At 40.8% G+C, this 13552-nt stretch overlaps 2 protein-coding genes across 2 annotated transcripts in view; both read right to left on the minus strand.

Annotated features, from left to right (window-relative positions):
• Positions 1–13552, minus strand: part of bru3 (CUGBP Elav-like family member bruno 3) — a 586628-nt gene that overhangs the window by 384579 nt on the left and 188497 nt on the right. The gene's annotated exons all lie outside the window — the stretch shown is intronic.
• On the minus strand, positions 3913–6635 carry LOC117160480 (major royal jelly protein 9). Its single transcript, XM_033341239.2, has 3 exons — positions 6160–6635; positions 4870–5276; positions 3913–4626 (listed from the first exon to the last, which is right to left on the minus strand). Exons 1-3 carry the CDS (start codon positions 6505–6507, stop codon positions 4143–4145), a joined length of 1239 nt encoding a protein of 412 aa, XP_033197130.2. The 5' UTR covers positions 6508–6635; the 3' UTR covers positions 3913–4142.

Here is a 13552-nt window from a genome sequence, read left to right on the forward strand (position 1 = left end):
CACCTTCCTCCGAAATGCGCTCTCAAACCTCGTTCGTACTCCCTGTCAGCTTTTCTCTCTCTCTCTCTCTCTCTCTCTCTCTCACTCGCTCTCGCTCTCCCTCTCTTTCTCTCAAAAGAGAGAGTACGCTTATATACCTACGTACGTGTTTACGCTGTGAACGCGCCTCGCCAAGCGGAACTAACGATAACGAACGGTTACGAATGTAAGGGACCAGTTTGCAAAGCAAACGACATTTCAACCGAACGCTGCATACTACTCGTGGAAGAAAAGAGAAAAACAGATGAAACGAGGTGGTAAGGGTGAAACAGATGGATAGGAAGGTAGATAGGCAAACAACGCGAAGCACTGGCATATAAGCCGAGAGCGTGCCCAGTGCCCAGAGATGTCTCTATGTCGCGCTCAAGGAACGGTTAGCATTGTCTCTCGCGATTTACGTATATTTTCACTTTGCAGCGATAAATCGGGAAATTGCAAAGGTTTAAGGTGAATCTGTTTCGTATACGTTAAACGTTTACTCGAACTGTTGCTTTTTATGAACTCGAAGTCACGAGTATTTTAAACATCTTTTCATTTACCGAACTAAATTGCTAAACTATTAGGTCTTATTAGCGCACAATTTTATATAAATATCTATTTCGAACTTTCACTCGATATATTTAAACGTAAGCAAGAAACATTGATAACCTCGTTTAATATATTTTATATGGTCAAGGTACTCTTATTATAGCGTATATTTCCTCTTTTGTGATCGCCGTTGAATAAGAGAACTAAACATTCTTAACTTGGTATAATTACGTAATACGACGACTTTCCCTAACACGGTATGTTACGTCGAACATTCCGGTCAGTAGACTTTATCGGTTTTACTTTCTAGTCCATTGCCTCCATAATACTATCTTCGCGTATCTACTACACCAAGCATGATGTGGCAAGGCCGTAAAATCAGTTAATAGTCGAAGTAATCATGCTTCGGATGCTGAGGCAAAGGAACTGGCATAACAATTGGGGTACATAAGGACTGAAAATCCCTGGAAAAATTGACCGAAAAAAATATTTAATACAGAAATAACTAACTGTATATATCATATGATATATTTTTTCTTAAAAATTGTAATTAAAAATGTAATTTTTATAGTTCTATACGGACTTAAACCTTAAGAGGATCGATAATTTAATTTACGATCTCGTTACATCGTTGCTCGTATGAAAACTATAAAGAGGACTGGAGGGTAAATGAAGATGTAACGATACGATTCAACGACGTTGAAATTGTTTGCAATCGGGTAGCAACTGCGACGATAGTCGGAGGAGCAAACTTCGGTTTGAGTTAATGACGAAATAGTGAGCAGGATGTAGCAGTTGGTTTATGGGGATCTTGCGGTGACCTGGTTCTGAGTGGTCAGTGGTGCCTGGGCTAGCCGTATCGTCCACTTGGATCGTAACTAGCGACGGTAACAACGGCAATACGGCAACAGCAGTGCAGAAGCAATGTTCGCGTCCTCGTAGCCGTTAGCGCCGACGCAACGTCCAGCCTAGTAGACAGTATTTGGTGGTCCAGGTTCCGAGCAACGGGCGCATCTGCATCGAACGGAGACAGGATAGTAAATTACACGTTGACTAGAGCTGACAACCGCAATGCGTGCCACACACTGGCATGCATGGGCTTCTGCACGGGATGCCGTGTGTTTATGCGAACGGTGAGTCCAGCACTGTCAAGCCGTCTAGGCCGCTCGGTGAATTATAGATGAGCTCCCTTAATAAAGACACCAGAGATGCCCGAAATTCTCCCGACGTTCCGTCGCCGCAGAAACCCAACGTTCCTTCGAATTACAAGCGGATACCACGCGAGTTCGTTCGTTCGTATGTTCGTTCGCTCAACGGCTGCGTGAAAGAACGCGAGTGCCCGTGCTTCGTGCCTGTGCTCGGGCGTGAATGGCCCCACCGCTTCTCAGCTTGACTTTTCTTCGGTGCGATATGTGTGGCTTGTTCGTTCGAAACGCAAGAAGCAGCGGAGAATTCAGAGAAAAACAAAGTAATTTACCGACGGAAGTGGCCGACGGAAAAGCTGTGACTATGAAATACGCGGTTAATTTCGCGATTAAAGTTTAAAATTTCATTCCCGACGTGCGATACGTTTAGCGCCTGGCTATGCACCTCTTGCGTGTTCTTTTTCATTTAATTTGAAAACATTCCTTTGCAAGAAAGTGGACCATACCTCGGTGAATTCTCTAATTGCTTGCGATGAAATTTTTATGCAACAACATGCGATCGTTTACCGGTTAGCACTTCCCCGGCATTACGTGCGAATAAATTCTTTTCGCGCTTTTCGCGATCGTTTCTTCGTTTCTCTTTTCCGAGAAATAAACGGTACACGAGTTCACCGTATTGGTCGTAAAGAGATTCTAAAGCGTGGCATCCTTTTCTTTCCTAGAAACTCGATTCCAGACTGTCTAGCGACCGGTAGTCGTGGTCACACTAACAGTGATTGGAGTGTACGCGTGAGTATCAGTGCCAAACACTGGTAGTTATGTATATTAGGGGTAGTAAAACTGATGTAAATTTATTTCGAAATTCCGCGGTACTCTCGTAAACTTGTTTTAAAACTACCCTCGTAAAACGATTTGAGTCCTTTTCTCCGTGCACCGTAGACGCGTTCGCGGCCAGACTTTACCGTCAAACGCCTATCGCCTCTTAAGTAATTCCACGTCTTACCCTTAAGATAACGAGTTTGATCGTGAAAACGTGCTCTTGCATGGATCGTTCGATGCCAACGTTATACCTCTCTTTTTAGCTCGAGTCTCGATATTTTATAATACCTCGATATCGCGATGAACTTATCGAGCCACGATATAGATTTCCTCTACTTTATGAAAATACGTAAAAGGGACGTTACGAAGAGATCGGGAGGCGTATTGTGTTTTTACGAAGGTTGTCGTAAGTCAGGCGTTTTGCAGCGTCATTTATTAACGAAATCGAGGAAAGATAAAAAAGGAGTTTCGCAAACGTTTTCGACGCGAACGTTCTTTCTGGAACGGCCTCGGGGTCGAGCTAGATCGGTTATCAACGGCAAAGCGAGCGAAGGTGCAGGTTTTCCAGCATACGTGTCGGAGTAGGCCGATGCCGGGGTCGGAAAGGGAGGAATCGAAGGGGAACGAAAATTTAAGGGCAGCCATATATTATCGCGACGAAGGGGTTGTCTGAGGTTAACTGCCAGAGCTTCGCAAGGGGTGTGGGATCGGGTAGTGTTGAGGGGAGCTAGAGAGGCGAAGCTGTGCCATGAATATGCCGCCATTAGTCACACGCCGAACTGCGCCGTAGAAAGAGAAGTAGGTGACACGAATTTCCCGGCATTGCGCGCCCTATTGGTATCCCAAGGGTGCCGCGGCAGTAACGCGAACAATTCCTCGTGAATGCGCATTTATCTCAACCAATCTCCTCCTCCCTCCGCCTTTTGCGCCTCCGTCTCCTGCTTCGGGCTTGTGATACCCAAAAGGCTGATAAAACTTCCTGAATTCGCCGCGCCGCCGAGAAAAAGGCATCGTATCGATTTTCTTGTCCAGAAAAACTTGCGGCCGTATCACTCACCGCACACCTCTCTGTCTCCGTCGCGTTGCGCTCGTGCCGCGACCAGCTGACTATACTATCGAAACATTCAGCTTTCTAGTGACGCTCTGTCATGGACAGGCCTCGTTACATCTCAAAAGGCAGCGATGAAACGGTTAACTAAATTGCTACACACTAACTGTCATTCGCAGAATCCCTCTCCTACACTCGTCGCTTACTCTCTCTCTTCGAGCTAGTTGAATAATTCCCGGTGTCTAGACATTCCTGATCTTTGACGAAAAAAAAGTGATCATTATCGAAAAGTTAACAAAAGCAGCTGTCTCGGTTATGCAAAACAATCGACAGTTGTCAGATTCTGAAAGTATATTTTATATAATAAATTGGTCGATAATTGTATAAGAGAATATATAAATATATCACTGTCACATAATGTATACACGTGAGAGAAATAAATTGTCTTGTTCGAATAAAAATTTTACTTATATGTTACTCGTATGATTTTGCGATCATACGAAAGGATACGTAGGTAGGATCTGGTGAATTGAATTTGATTGGGATAATGCAATTTATTCGATTCATATCCGGTGCCAGAAGTTGGTATCCGGAAATCTGTGTTTTATGCCAGAAGGCTCGCAATTCGTCCCTCTGATAATATCATCGACTTTCCCTCTGATTATACGGAAATTCGTTTCAGTAGGTTTCAGGGTCATGTTTATCGTCTTTTGTAACCTGTTTGTGTTGAACCACAACTCTTCTTCGCCCCGTCTGTTTCTAATTACTTTAATGCCACTCACGTACTGCAGCGTCTCCTCATCTTGAGCAATTACCACGACGTTTTCCGGTGTAAATGGTTTCTCAATGTTCCAGCAAGCGACTGCCGTTAATTGGACTAATTGGAAAAATATTACGCCTCTTCGCGACGTTGCTTGAACACCCGCTTGGCTTGCTCGCTTATAGTTCGATTCGAACACTATTGGTTCGCTGTATTTACTTTCCTTTAAAGAGTAGGTATTCGTAAACTTTTGTCGATAGCTGGCCAACGAATTGAAGTAAAGATACCTGGAAATTGTATAACGTGTGACGAATTTCTGTTGAATATAAAACGAGCATCGGACATAATTTTTGACAATTTTTCATCGACTTCCATTTATCTGTATATTCCTACTTTCCTCGTTCTTCGATCAACTCACGTTGAGTTAAGGAATAGAATATATTGCATAGTGTTTTAATAGGATTCATTTTCCGAGATTACTTTAAATGTTTGTAAAACTTGTTCTAGAACACGAATAATAAAATCGATACCTTTTGTCGAAAAATCCAATTGGCGACAATGACATTCCGAGAGTACCATCCGTTAAATCGAACGATTCTCCAGCGATCGTAATGTTCATGGCATCGTCATCCGGGCCAAAAGCATTGCCACGCGTGTTGTTTACTCGCCATGAATAATCGTGATATAAGTCATAAATCAGTAGGCCATTTTGATCCACATCCGCCACGTACAGATAAGTATCGAAACATGTTTTTCCGACATCGACGATTGGCGTAACTAATGCTGCCTTCCCGTACAGCACTTGATCACCCGGAACCACGTATTTATGGACCAACTGATCGTTCGCAAGATCGAAGATCAATATTTTCGAAGGACAAACAGCATTTCCTCCGATGCGTCCAGTATCCACAACCCACAAACGATTGCATTCGTCTATCTGTACAGTGATTTCGTTGCTACCTTTAATATAATCTTCCACGACTTTTAACGCGTCGAGTTGCGATTAATTCTAATGGTAAGCATATCTTAAAATCGTATTAATAAAATTATAAAATAAAAAAGAAGTAATTCCCGTAGTCGAATATTCCAACGTGTAAATTCCCTACGCGTTTACTATTTTCACGTCTACATTAACATAATGATATACCTACATATTTTCATTTAATATTTATGCGTGTGTACGATCTTTCGATCTCTTTTACGATCTTTTTTGATTTGAAAGATTACGTAGGAAAAGACACATCTCCGTTATACACGTGAAATAAACGTTTTATTGCATTTATCATCCGATTATGAAATATTTATAGAAGAATGTTAAACGTCGTGTATAACTTTTAATCGTAGAATATTTTAAACGCGTTCGTTTATAGGTAATTCGTGCAAATTCTTCTATTATCCTCGCGAATTGCCAAATTTTGAACGCTCTACCAAACTTGTAATTAGTAATATCGTCAAAAGAAAATTCTACCTCGTATCACTTAGTGGAGTTACAATGCCATACAAAAATTTCTATGCATCTATTTTGTGATTTTCCATATAATTGTTAAACGTAGACGTTACTAAATTTAGCTGCTTAGAAATCTTTATATGCCACCCCATATCTCTACGAAATTTAAATAAAGGTATTAATAAATTTATCGTAACAAGAGCTGTTTGAATTATTTTAGCGTACACAATAACTCAACGGACAATCTTGAGAGAAGTAAAGGCTTCTACCAAGAGTTGTTCATTCGAAGAATTTTCGTCTGAATTTATTAAAATGCCATTTCACTGGTAAACCTGAAAACCTTTGCAGCAATTACACTTATCGTGATATTTACCGCCAACCTATACACAGATATTATGCTGTCACAACTGTATGGCGTGTGCCAGGTCCAATCGGGATACGGGATCAGTAAAGGACCACCGAAACCAGAGGCAGTCGTTACCAACGACAAGCTAATCGGTACACCATCCAACCACTGAGGACTTGTTACGAACACACGACCATATCTATCGATGTCCACATCCTGGGTAAACGCGTTACCCAGCGTCTGATTTCTTCCCGTCAAATGAACATTCGGCCAGGTCCAATCCAAATATTTCCATTGAAAAGCAACTTCTAGTCCTTCGCCTGTTGCACGATACAAGAACCCAAGAATCAAGATAAAACTGAACGATCGAACCATCGCGAATTACACAAGAAACTGAAGCCTTCGTCGTGACATATGAACAACATATGCTCCACTCGGAAACTCGTAGACTAGAATGTTCGTCGTTTCGATCGGTTTCGCGATCCAAAGTACACTGCCTCACAGAGCAGCGCAGACATATTCTTGACAGTGGCATTACTACCATCGAAACCAGTTACTTTCCCTGTTCATACGGCTTGATGGCGTGGTTAACCTTGAACTGAATATTACGAGACTGTTTAACGCGGCTTACGATATCAACTATCTGGATATATTACTAGATAATAGAAAGTGAATAAGGGGTATTACATGCATATGTATAAGACTGCATAGTCTTATTAGTAGGCGCAAGGTCGTTGCTCTCTGCATAGGTACTTGCTATACTACAAAATCAAGAAGTCGATCTTGCGGTTAAGAGATTTTTAATACTAACAAATATAACAAGCATAACGTTAAATCATACGTTCAAGACGCTATGTTGGTTCAGCGAATCGAAAGTTGCTTAACACTAAACCTACCAGTGCTGCTCAAATTGACCGCTTTCAAACTTCTACACAAATTTAACCATATTTAAACGTTACCATATCGCTTCATAATCTCTGACTTTTCCTAAAACACGCATACAACATATTTTTCGGTATTTACTTTTAGTTTGCTTTTTCCTTTTTTAAGAAGAAATTGTATTCTGCCTTGCCTATCGCGGGCGGTCAATTTGACCGGCCGATAAAATATTTTAGTTACTCTTAAAATAAATGCAATCGGTATAAAGAAAAGGCTATCTCAAGGTCAGATGACAAACAAAATCAGTAATAACAAATAATAACAACTGTTACGCTCGTAACGTTATCATAAATCATAATTCATCTCTCGGTCAAGATGGCCACCAGCTGTCAAGACATATCAATTCAGGCCTATAATAATCCTAACCGCCATAAAATTTAGCATTTTTTACAGTCGATTGTTACAAACATTTTGAAAGTCGGGAAGTTTCTTAAGGTTGTCGCTCGTTGCGATAAAACACGGGAAAACCGGGTTTATCCTTACTCCACACTCGAGTAACCGTTGGTGGAGAACGGCCAGTACTCATCGATATTTTCTTATAAATATCGTCGTCACAGACCATATTCTTACTTGCTATCGTCTAAATTACAGCTCTCGACTTCTCGACCAGAATACATCTCAGTTTGTTAGTCAATCAGTCGACGTTTAACCTTGTTAACTCGGACAGAAAGCATCTCAGAGCGTTTTGCGTAAAGTTGTTATAAAAGTAAAAGTAAAGCGTATCAAATCCGACAATAAATTTGCACATCGATAAGCTGATCTTTGGAAATCCACGTTTTTGCTAAATCGATTTAATTACCGTGAAAATAGTGATTCTACGATGCACTTTACTTTCGTGGCTTTTCTGTATTTCCCGATGAATACAAACACGAGCTATCAGAACCGTCGGCAGTGTGCGCGTCGGAACGTCAATAACGAATGCTCACCGAATGTGGTCATGAACGCATTAGCTACTGCGTGATTCGAAACTGGATCAGCTATTTGGAAGCGGTACACGCTCACCTGAAATAGAGCTTCAACTATTTTCATGTAAATTTGCGAGCGTGGCGAAGGTTATTAAAAACGTTCGTGTTCGAATACATCTTGGCGTTCGGCAAATCGATTGCGAACCCACAAACTACAGGATTAAGAAAAGTTCCTTCGTTTCTTTAACACTGCTCTAGGTTGTAATTTCTTAATCAGCAGCTCAACCTACAAAAGCAACGTCAACGAATGTAAATACACCGCAGGTATACTTGAAATCGGGGGATTAAAATCACACGTATATTTAACTAAGCATATGGATACTCGAAACGAAATAATACGAAAAATAATAATAAACGGTGAAAGTAAAAAACGAGAATCGCCTTTATCTAATTTTAAGACGCGAACATATATTTTAACTCTCGTTGAATTAACCCATTTAAAACGAATGTAAAAAGGATATTTCGCAAAACTTTTTTAGATCGTATATCTAAATATCACTGCGTCGATCAGTGTCGCGAGCGGATCGCTTAATTTGTATTTGCACAGTGTTATTTTCACCAAATTACTGGGTACGCTGCGAACTATTTTTATATCGCAGATAATATGTATTATTATCATCGATCCGAGCATTGCGTTTTACTTGCAACAAACCTTTAATATAGATATCCATGAAGTACTACATAAAAAAAGAAAAACGACAATGTAAGATCGGTCGATCTTGCGTTTCGCGGATAATGAAAACCTTGGCACGTCAGAACTGTTTTCCAACTGTTACGTACGTAAGTACGAATCACGCAATACGCTCATAATCTCCACGCTTTTCATGGCAGACAGCACCTAATTTTTTCCACCAACCCTTCTCGATTTCGACTCTGAATCGCTTTACACCCTTCGCCACATCTGGCCAGCACAACTGTGTTTGCTAAGGAGAAGTGGAAATCATAAATCATCCGGCTAGTCACGATTAAGCAGAACCAGAAGACAAATGGGTGGTTAATTTCAATTCTAATGCAAAGTGTACAACGAGTATCAGTTATATTCGTACCATAAAGATACATTTCCAGAAGGAATTCTTGTTTTAGATTAATCTATAAATAAACCTGTTTCAATCATTCAAATGGACATGACTTTATACTCGAGATCTTCACTTCTGAATCATAATTTATACTTCATGTTCAAGTGGTATTATAAGCACAATCGTCGATGTAATTTTCTAGTAATTGTTCTCGCGATATAGAAAAATTGCACTTAATTTATTGCACTATAATAATAATTACGAAATATAAGAGTAGCATATACTGATATTAACAACGTAGTATTAAGAATTCAGGAAGTATTACTCAATTTCGCAGTTAACGAGACATGAATGATGCATTAAACATTGCAGAGTACGCACTTCCTTGTTAAAAGTGAAACGGCCTGCTCTCTACGAAGTTAACGAGAAATAAGAAACGCTGAATGAGGACAAATACATAGGTATACGCACACAGGGTAATGAGTACACTGCAAGCTACTTATGCAAATTAGTTTGTTCAAAACAACTCTTCAATACCGAACGAGAACTTAATAAGGAAACAATAATCTTTCGTAAATATTACGATCGTAAAGATCGAGCTAGTGATAGAATCCTTTATCCGATGTTGTAGAAAAATTTTATGATAAGAAATGCGCGTAGAGATGAATATTGCGATAAATATCGTGGAATCGTTGAACGTCAATAAAGGTTTAATGTGTACGAAGAATTCATAGAAGTATAGTCGCTCTCAGAATTTCATAAGAGTAGGAATAGCGTAGTTTTCTCTTTTGCTCTCTCTTTCTATTCACTTCCACTGATTTAAATATCCAATAAAGATTCTTTGCCGTTACGTTGCACAAATTGTGGTAAAAATTTTTCATCCAGCGAGATGTAGAAAAAATATAATTGATTCCTGATGTACATTCATCAGAAATATAAATTGCATTTGAGTTTGGTACACGTGTCCTTTGATATAATATATCTTTTTATGAGAATAAATAAGATTCCAATGTTTTCCGTTGTGAATTTGAATTACGCAATAAGTTACCAACTTTTACCGATTTTTGCGTCGCATGTCCTGTCGAAACTGTCTAATTATCGAAGAACCTGTCTAGAACTTGTCTAGAAATGTCAATCAAAGACCTGTTTCAAAAATATGGTACTCGAGTATCATATTATCGTTGTCTAAATCATTCTATTCAAAGTGTTAATTAAAGCAGATAATTTCATACCATATATCACATTTCAGCGAAATTTCTTCAACCAAAAGAACTTTTGTAAATTTAAGCGTTTTACACACAAAAGAACATTTTACATAATGGGTTTTGTGGCAGGTAAGATGGTGAACTTCATTTTCTTCGAAGTTCTTGTACAAAGTTCTTGCCGAAGCAAAAATTACAGGTAAAAATAAAACTTTTTAAAGAGAATGCATCTGTATGTATTAGGTTTTATAGATATTTGAACTACTACCTACTACGTCCTTTTGACATATTTCTATGTATAGTAGTAGTAGTTAACTAAGTAACTTTGGATCACTATAACATCGTACGTAAAATAAATTCACAATTTTGTGACATATAAATTTCATCGGCACGGGCATCGAGTCGTTGTATCCTCAAAGACGTATGCCAGTCACATTTCTCGCACAGGATTAATCGAAAAAGAAAAGGAAAAGAAAGGTGGAACAATTTACGGCGATACCGTTCGTTATTCCCGACGGTTCGAACTTCCGAACTGCCATTCTAGCAGAAGCTCTCGCATCGTACGATTTTATATCGACAGCGGAAGGGAGAAAGACCCGCAAGATGCGTCTCTCTCCGGTTGAAACAGTTCTTCTTCTTCTTCTTCTTAAACTGAGTTTGGTAAACCCTCGTACAAGTTGAAGTTCTGACCGTGCGGGTGGCGTCGAAGGGGCGTAAAGGCGAAGGCGTCGTAAAAGTTGGACGAAGTCAATTTTGCAGTTGAAGTTGGTAATGCGATTTGTGCCGGAATAAATAGTTCGAGTGGGGAGCACACAGGGCACCCTTTCCTTTTGCTACACCTCGTTTCTCTCCGGTGTCTGACCCGTGGACCAATCCACTCGAGTTTGGTGTCACGGGCACGTCTGTTGGACCTACTGAACGTGACAGTCTTACCCGAACAAATTTTACGTAGCTAGGACGAAGCAACGAGTGGCAACGTAACAAAATAAGAGACTCATTACTCTCGGAAAATCGTCGAGATAGTTGTACTTTTCACTCCGTCGTCGCTACAAAATCTGCCTCGATCGAAAGCAACGCGTCTTCCTTCGTTTCGTGGATTTTCTCTTTCCAACTACGATTAATTACAAACGACTAATCGATTATAAACGACTGTGAAAGCGCATAAATTGATCTTTCTACAAGGATTAGCCTATTTGCGAACCGATGCTTAAAATCTTCGAACGACGAGTTAAATAACGACGTTCCTCCGATTTTCCACGGTAAGGGTAAGCGGCAAATTACTAGAGGCTTTAACATAATCCGCGAAAATGCAATAATAAGCCACGTTTGCGGTGAAAAACGATCGTTCGCTCTTTCCTCCCCTTAACCAGTGATTCTCTTTTTCCTCCGCTCTTACCACCCACCAACCAGTCTTCCTTTCCACTCTTCCGCCACCAAGCGAAAGTTTGCTGCGTTGTAATCCTACAAATGAAAACTTACGCTAATTAAACCGTTAATAGCGGACCGCGCATGTAGGTAACGACCACGGTGGTTACTTAATCCTGAGAAAATGAAACGTTCGGAGTCTGCGTGCGTGTAAACAGCGACTGGCACGACGCTCTCTCTCTCTCTCTCTCTTTCACCGATCTCCGGCCACACGCCCACGTTCACGACCATTCGTACGATCGGCAGCATAATGGACGAACGCATTCTATTAATGAATTAATTTTTTTCTCTTTCGATTCTATCCGTATTTCATCCCCTTCCCTTGGCGTTCGCTCTTTAAAACCAGCGTTTCGTTAAATTGCCTCCTTTCTCCCTCTTTCTCGTTCCTTCCTGACCACCCTTCTATCCCTCTCTTTCCATTCACCCCGAGCAATTACCGGCGGTTTAAATAGCCAGGCGGAATAATGCGAAGCAAAGAGTCGTTTGTTTTCGTAGCAGGTTTCGCAATTCGAAAGAGGAAAAAGGGGAAGCGATTTTCGTACCGCCTTGCTACAGTTTCACTGCATCAAACGATATCGCGAAACACGTTGAAAAATAGCGGCGCGACCAGAAAGGGGAGGAAATTTGAATAACACAATTCGCCGAGTTAAGTTTCGAAAGGCGCGTTAGAACGGCACACCTGGAGGCTGCAGCGACGGAACTGTTGCCGCTGTTGCTGCTCATCGGTGAAACATGCTCGCTCCCGATTCCACACCACCCAAGCGCCGCAACGAGACGCGGTAATTTTGTCAAGTAATAACTTCCAACTAGTTTTCATTGGAAAACTTTTTATCCCATTCCAAAATGTCGTTATACCGAATAGTGGCTCGCATTCGTTCTGTTTTCTACTATTCGAGGCGTTGCACCTTCCATGGCCAAAGAAACAAATAAATGGCGATCGTACACCGTTTACTACGAGATTTCCATATTCTCGATTAATAGATACGTAGGTGTATTTACTAGTTCGATTCTAACGCTTTCGATCCTACCAACATTACCCATATACGTTAAGCGAAATCCACCAGGTCACATAAGAAACGATCCTAGCCGGTAAACGTTTACACCTGGAGGCGTATAAAATGCATGGAAATCTATATCCATCGATAACCACTGTGAAAGACATTTATCGTTGACATATATTATTGAGGATAGATTCGTCGGCGTGGGACGTTTGTTTTCCGAGAATACCTTAAAACAAAGAACAGAGTCTAATTAAGTTATACGAGACCATTGAAAGTACGCAAGAAACCACTTTAAACGCAAGATCAAAGAACAGCTTACAAAGAAACTGACTTTCGTCGATTAATCGTTCGACGAAAGAAGAGTTTAATCGGTCTATTATCGATTGCCCGGCTTGAAAATTACGGTAACAGTATTATATCGAGGGGAAACGTTCTTGCAAAGTTGAATCTTGATCGGTTGCGCGCTGTTGAATTTCCAAACGAATTCCGTGGTTTCCAGACCGATGCATTTCCACTCGGTCGTGGCTTCGGTAAACTCGCGAGAATAAATAGAGGTGAAGTTGTTAGGACAATCGAGGCAAGGTATTAGAGCCAGCCGTTTAACCTTCCCCGTCGAGGGGTGCCGCCAGTGGATGGCACTAACACGGCACTTTAATTATCGAAAGTGCTTGGTCGTATGGACGACCGGTCGCGTCTTTTTCCGAGGAAAACCGAGAACCAACGGCGCGTTGTGTTGCCTGCAATTTTTCTTCCAGCTGCGAAACATTGCTACGTCACTTGGCTCATGTTAGTCAAGTAGGATTACCGTAGCGTCACCTGAATCTTGTAATGTTTTGTTGCGTACGAAGAACTGCATCTCGTTGTCGAGATAG

Source organism: Bombus vancouverensis, chromosome 15 (genome assembly GCF_051014615.1).
Source record: "Bombus vancouverensis nearcticus chromosome 15, iyBomVanc1_principal, whole genome shotgun sequence".
NCBI lineage: Eukaryota > Metazoa > Arthropoda > Insecta > Hymenoptera > Apidae > Bombus > Bombus vancouverensis.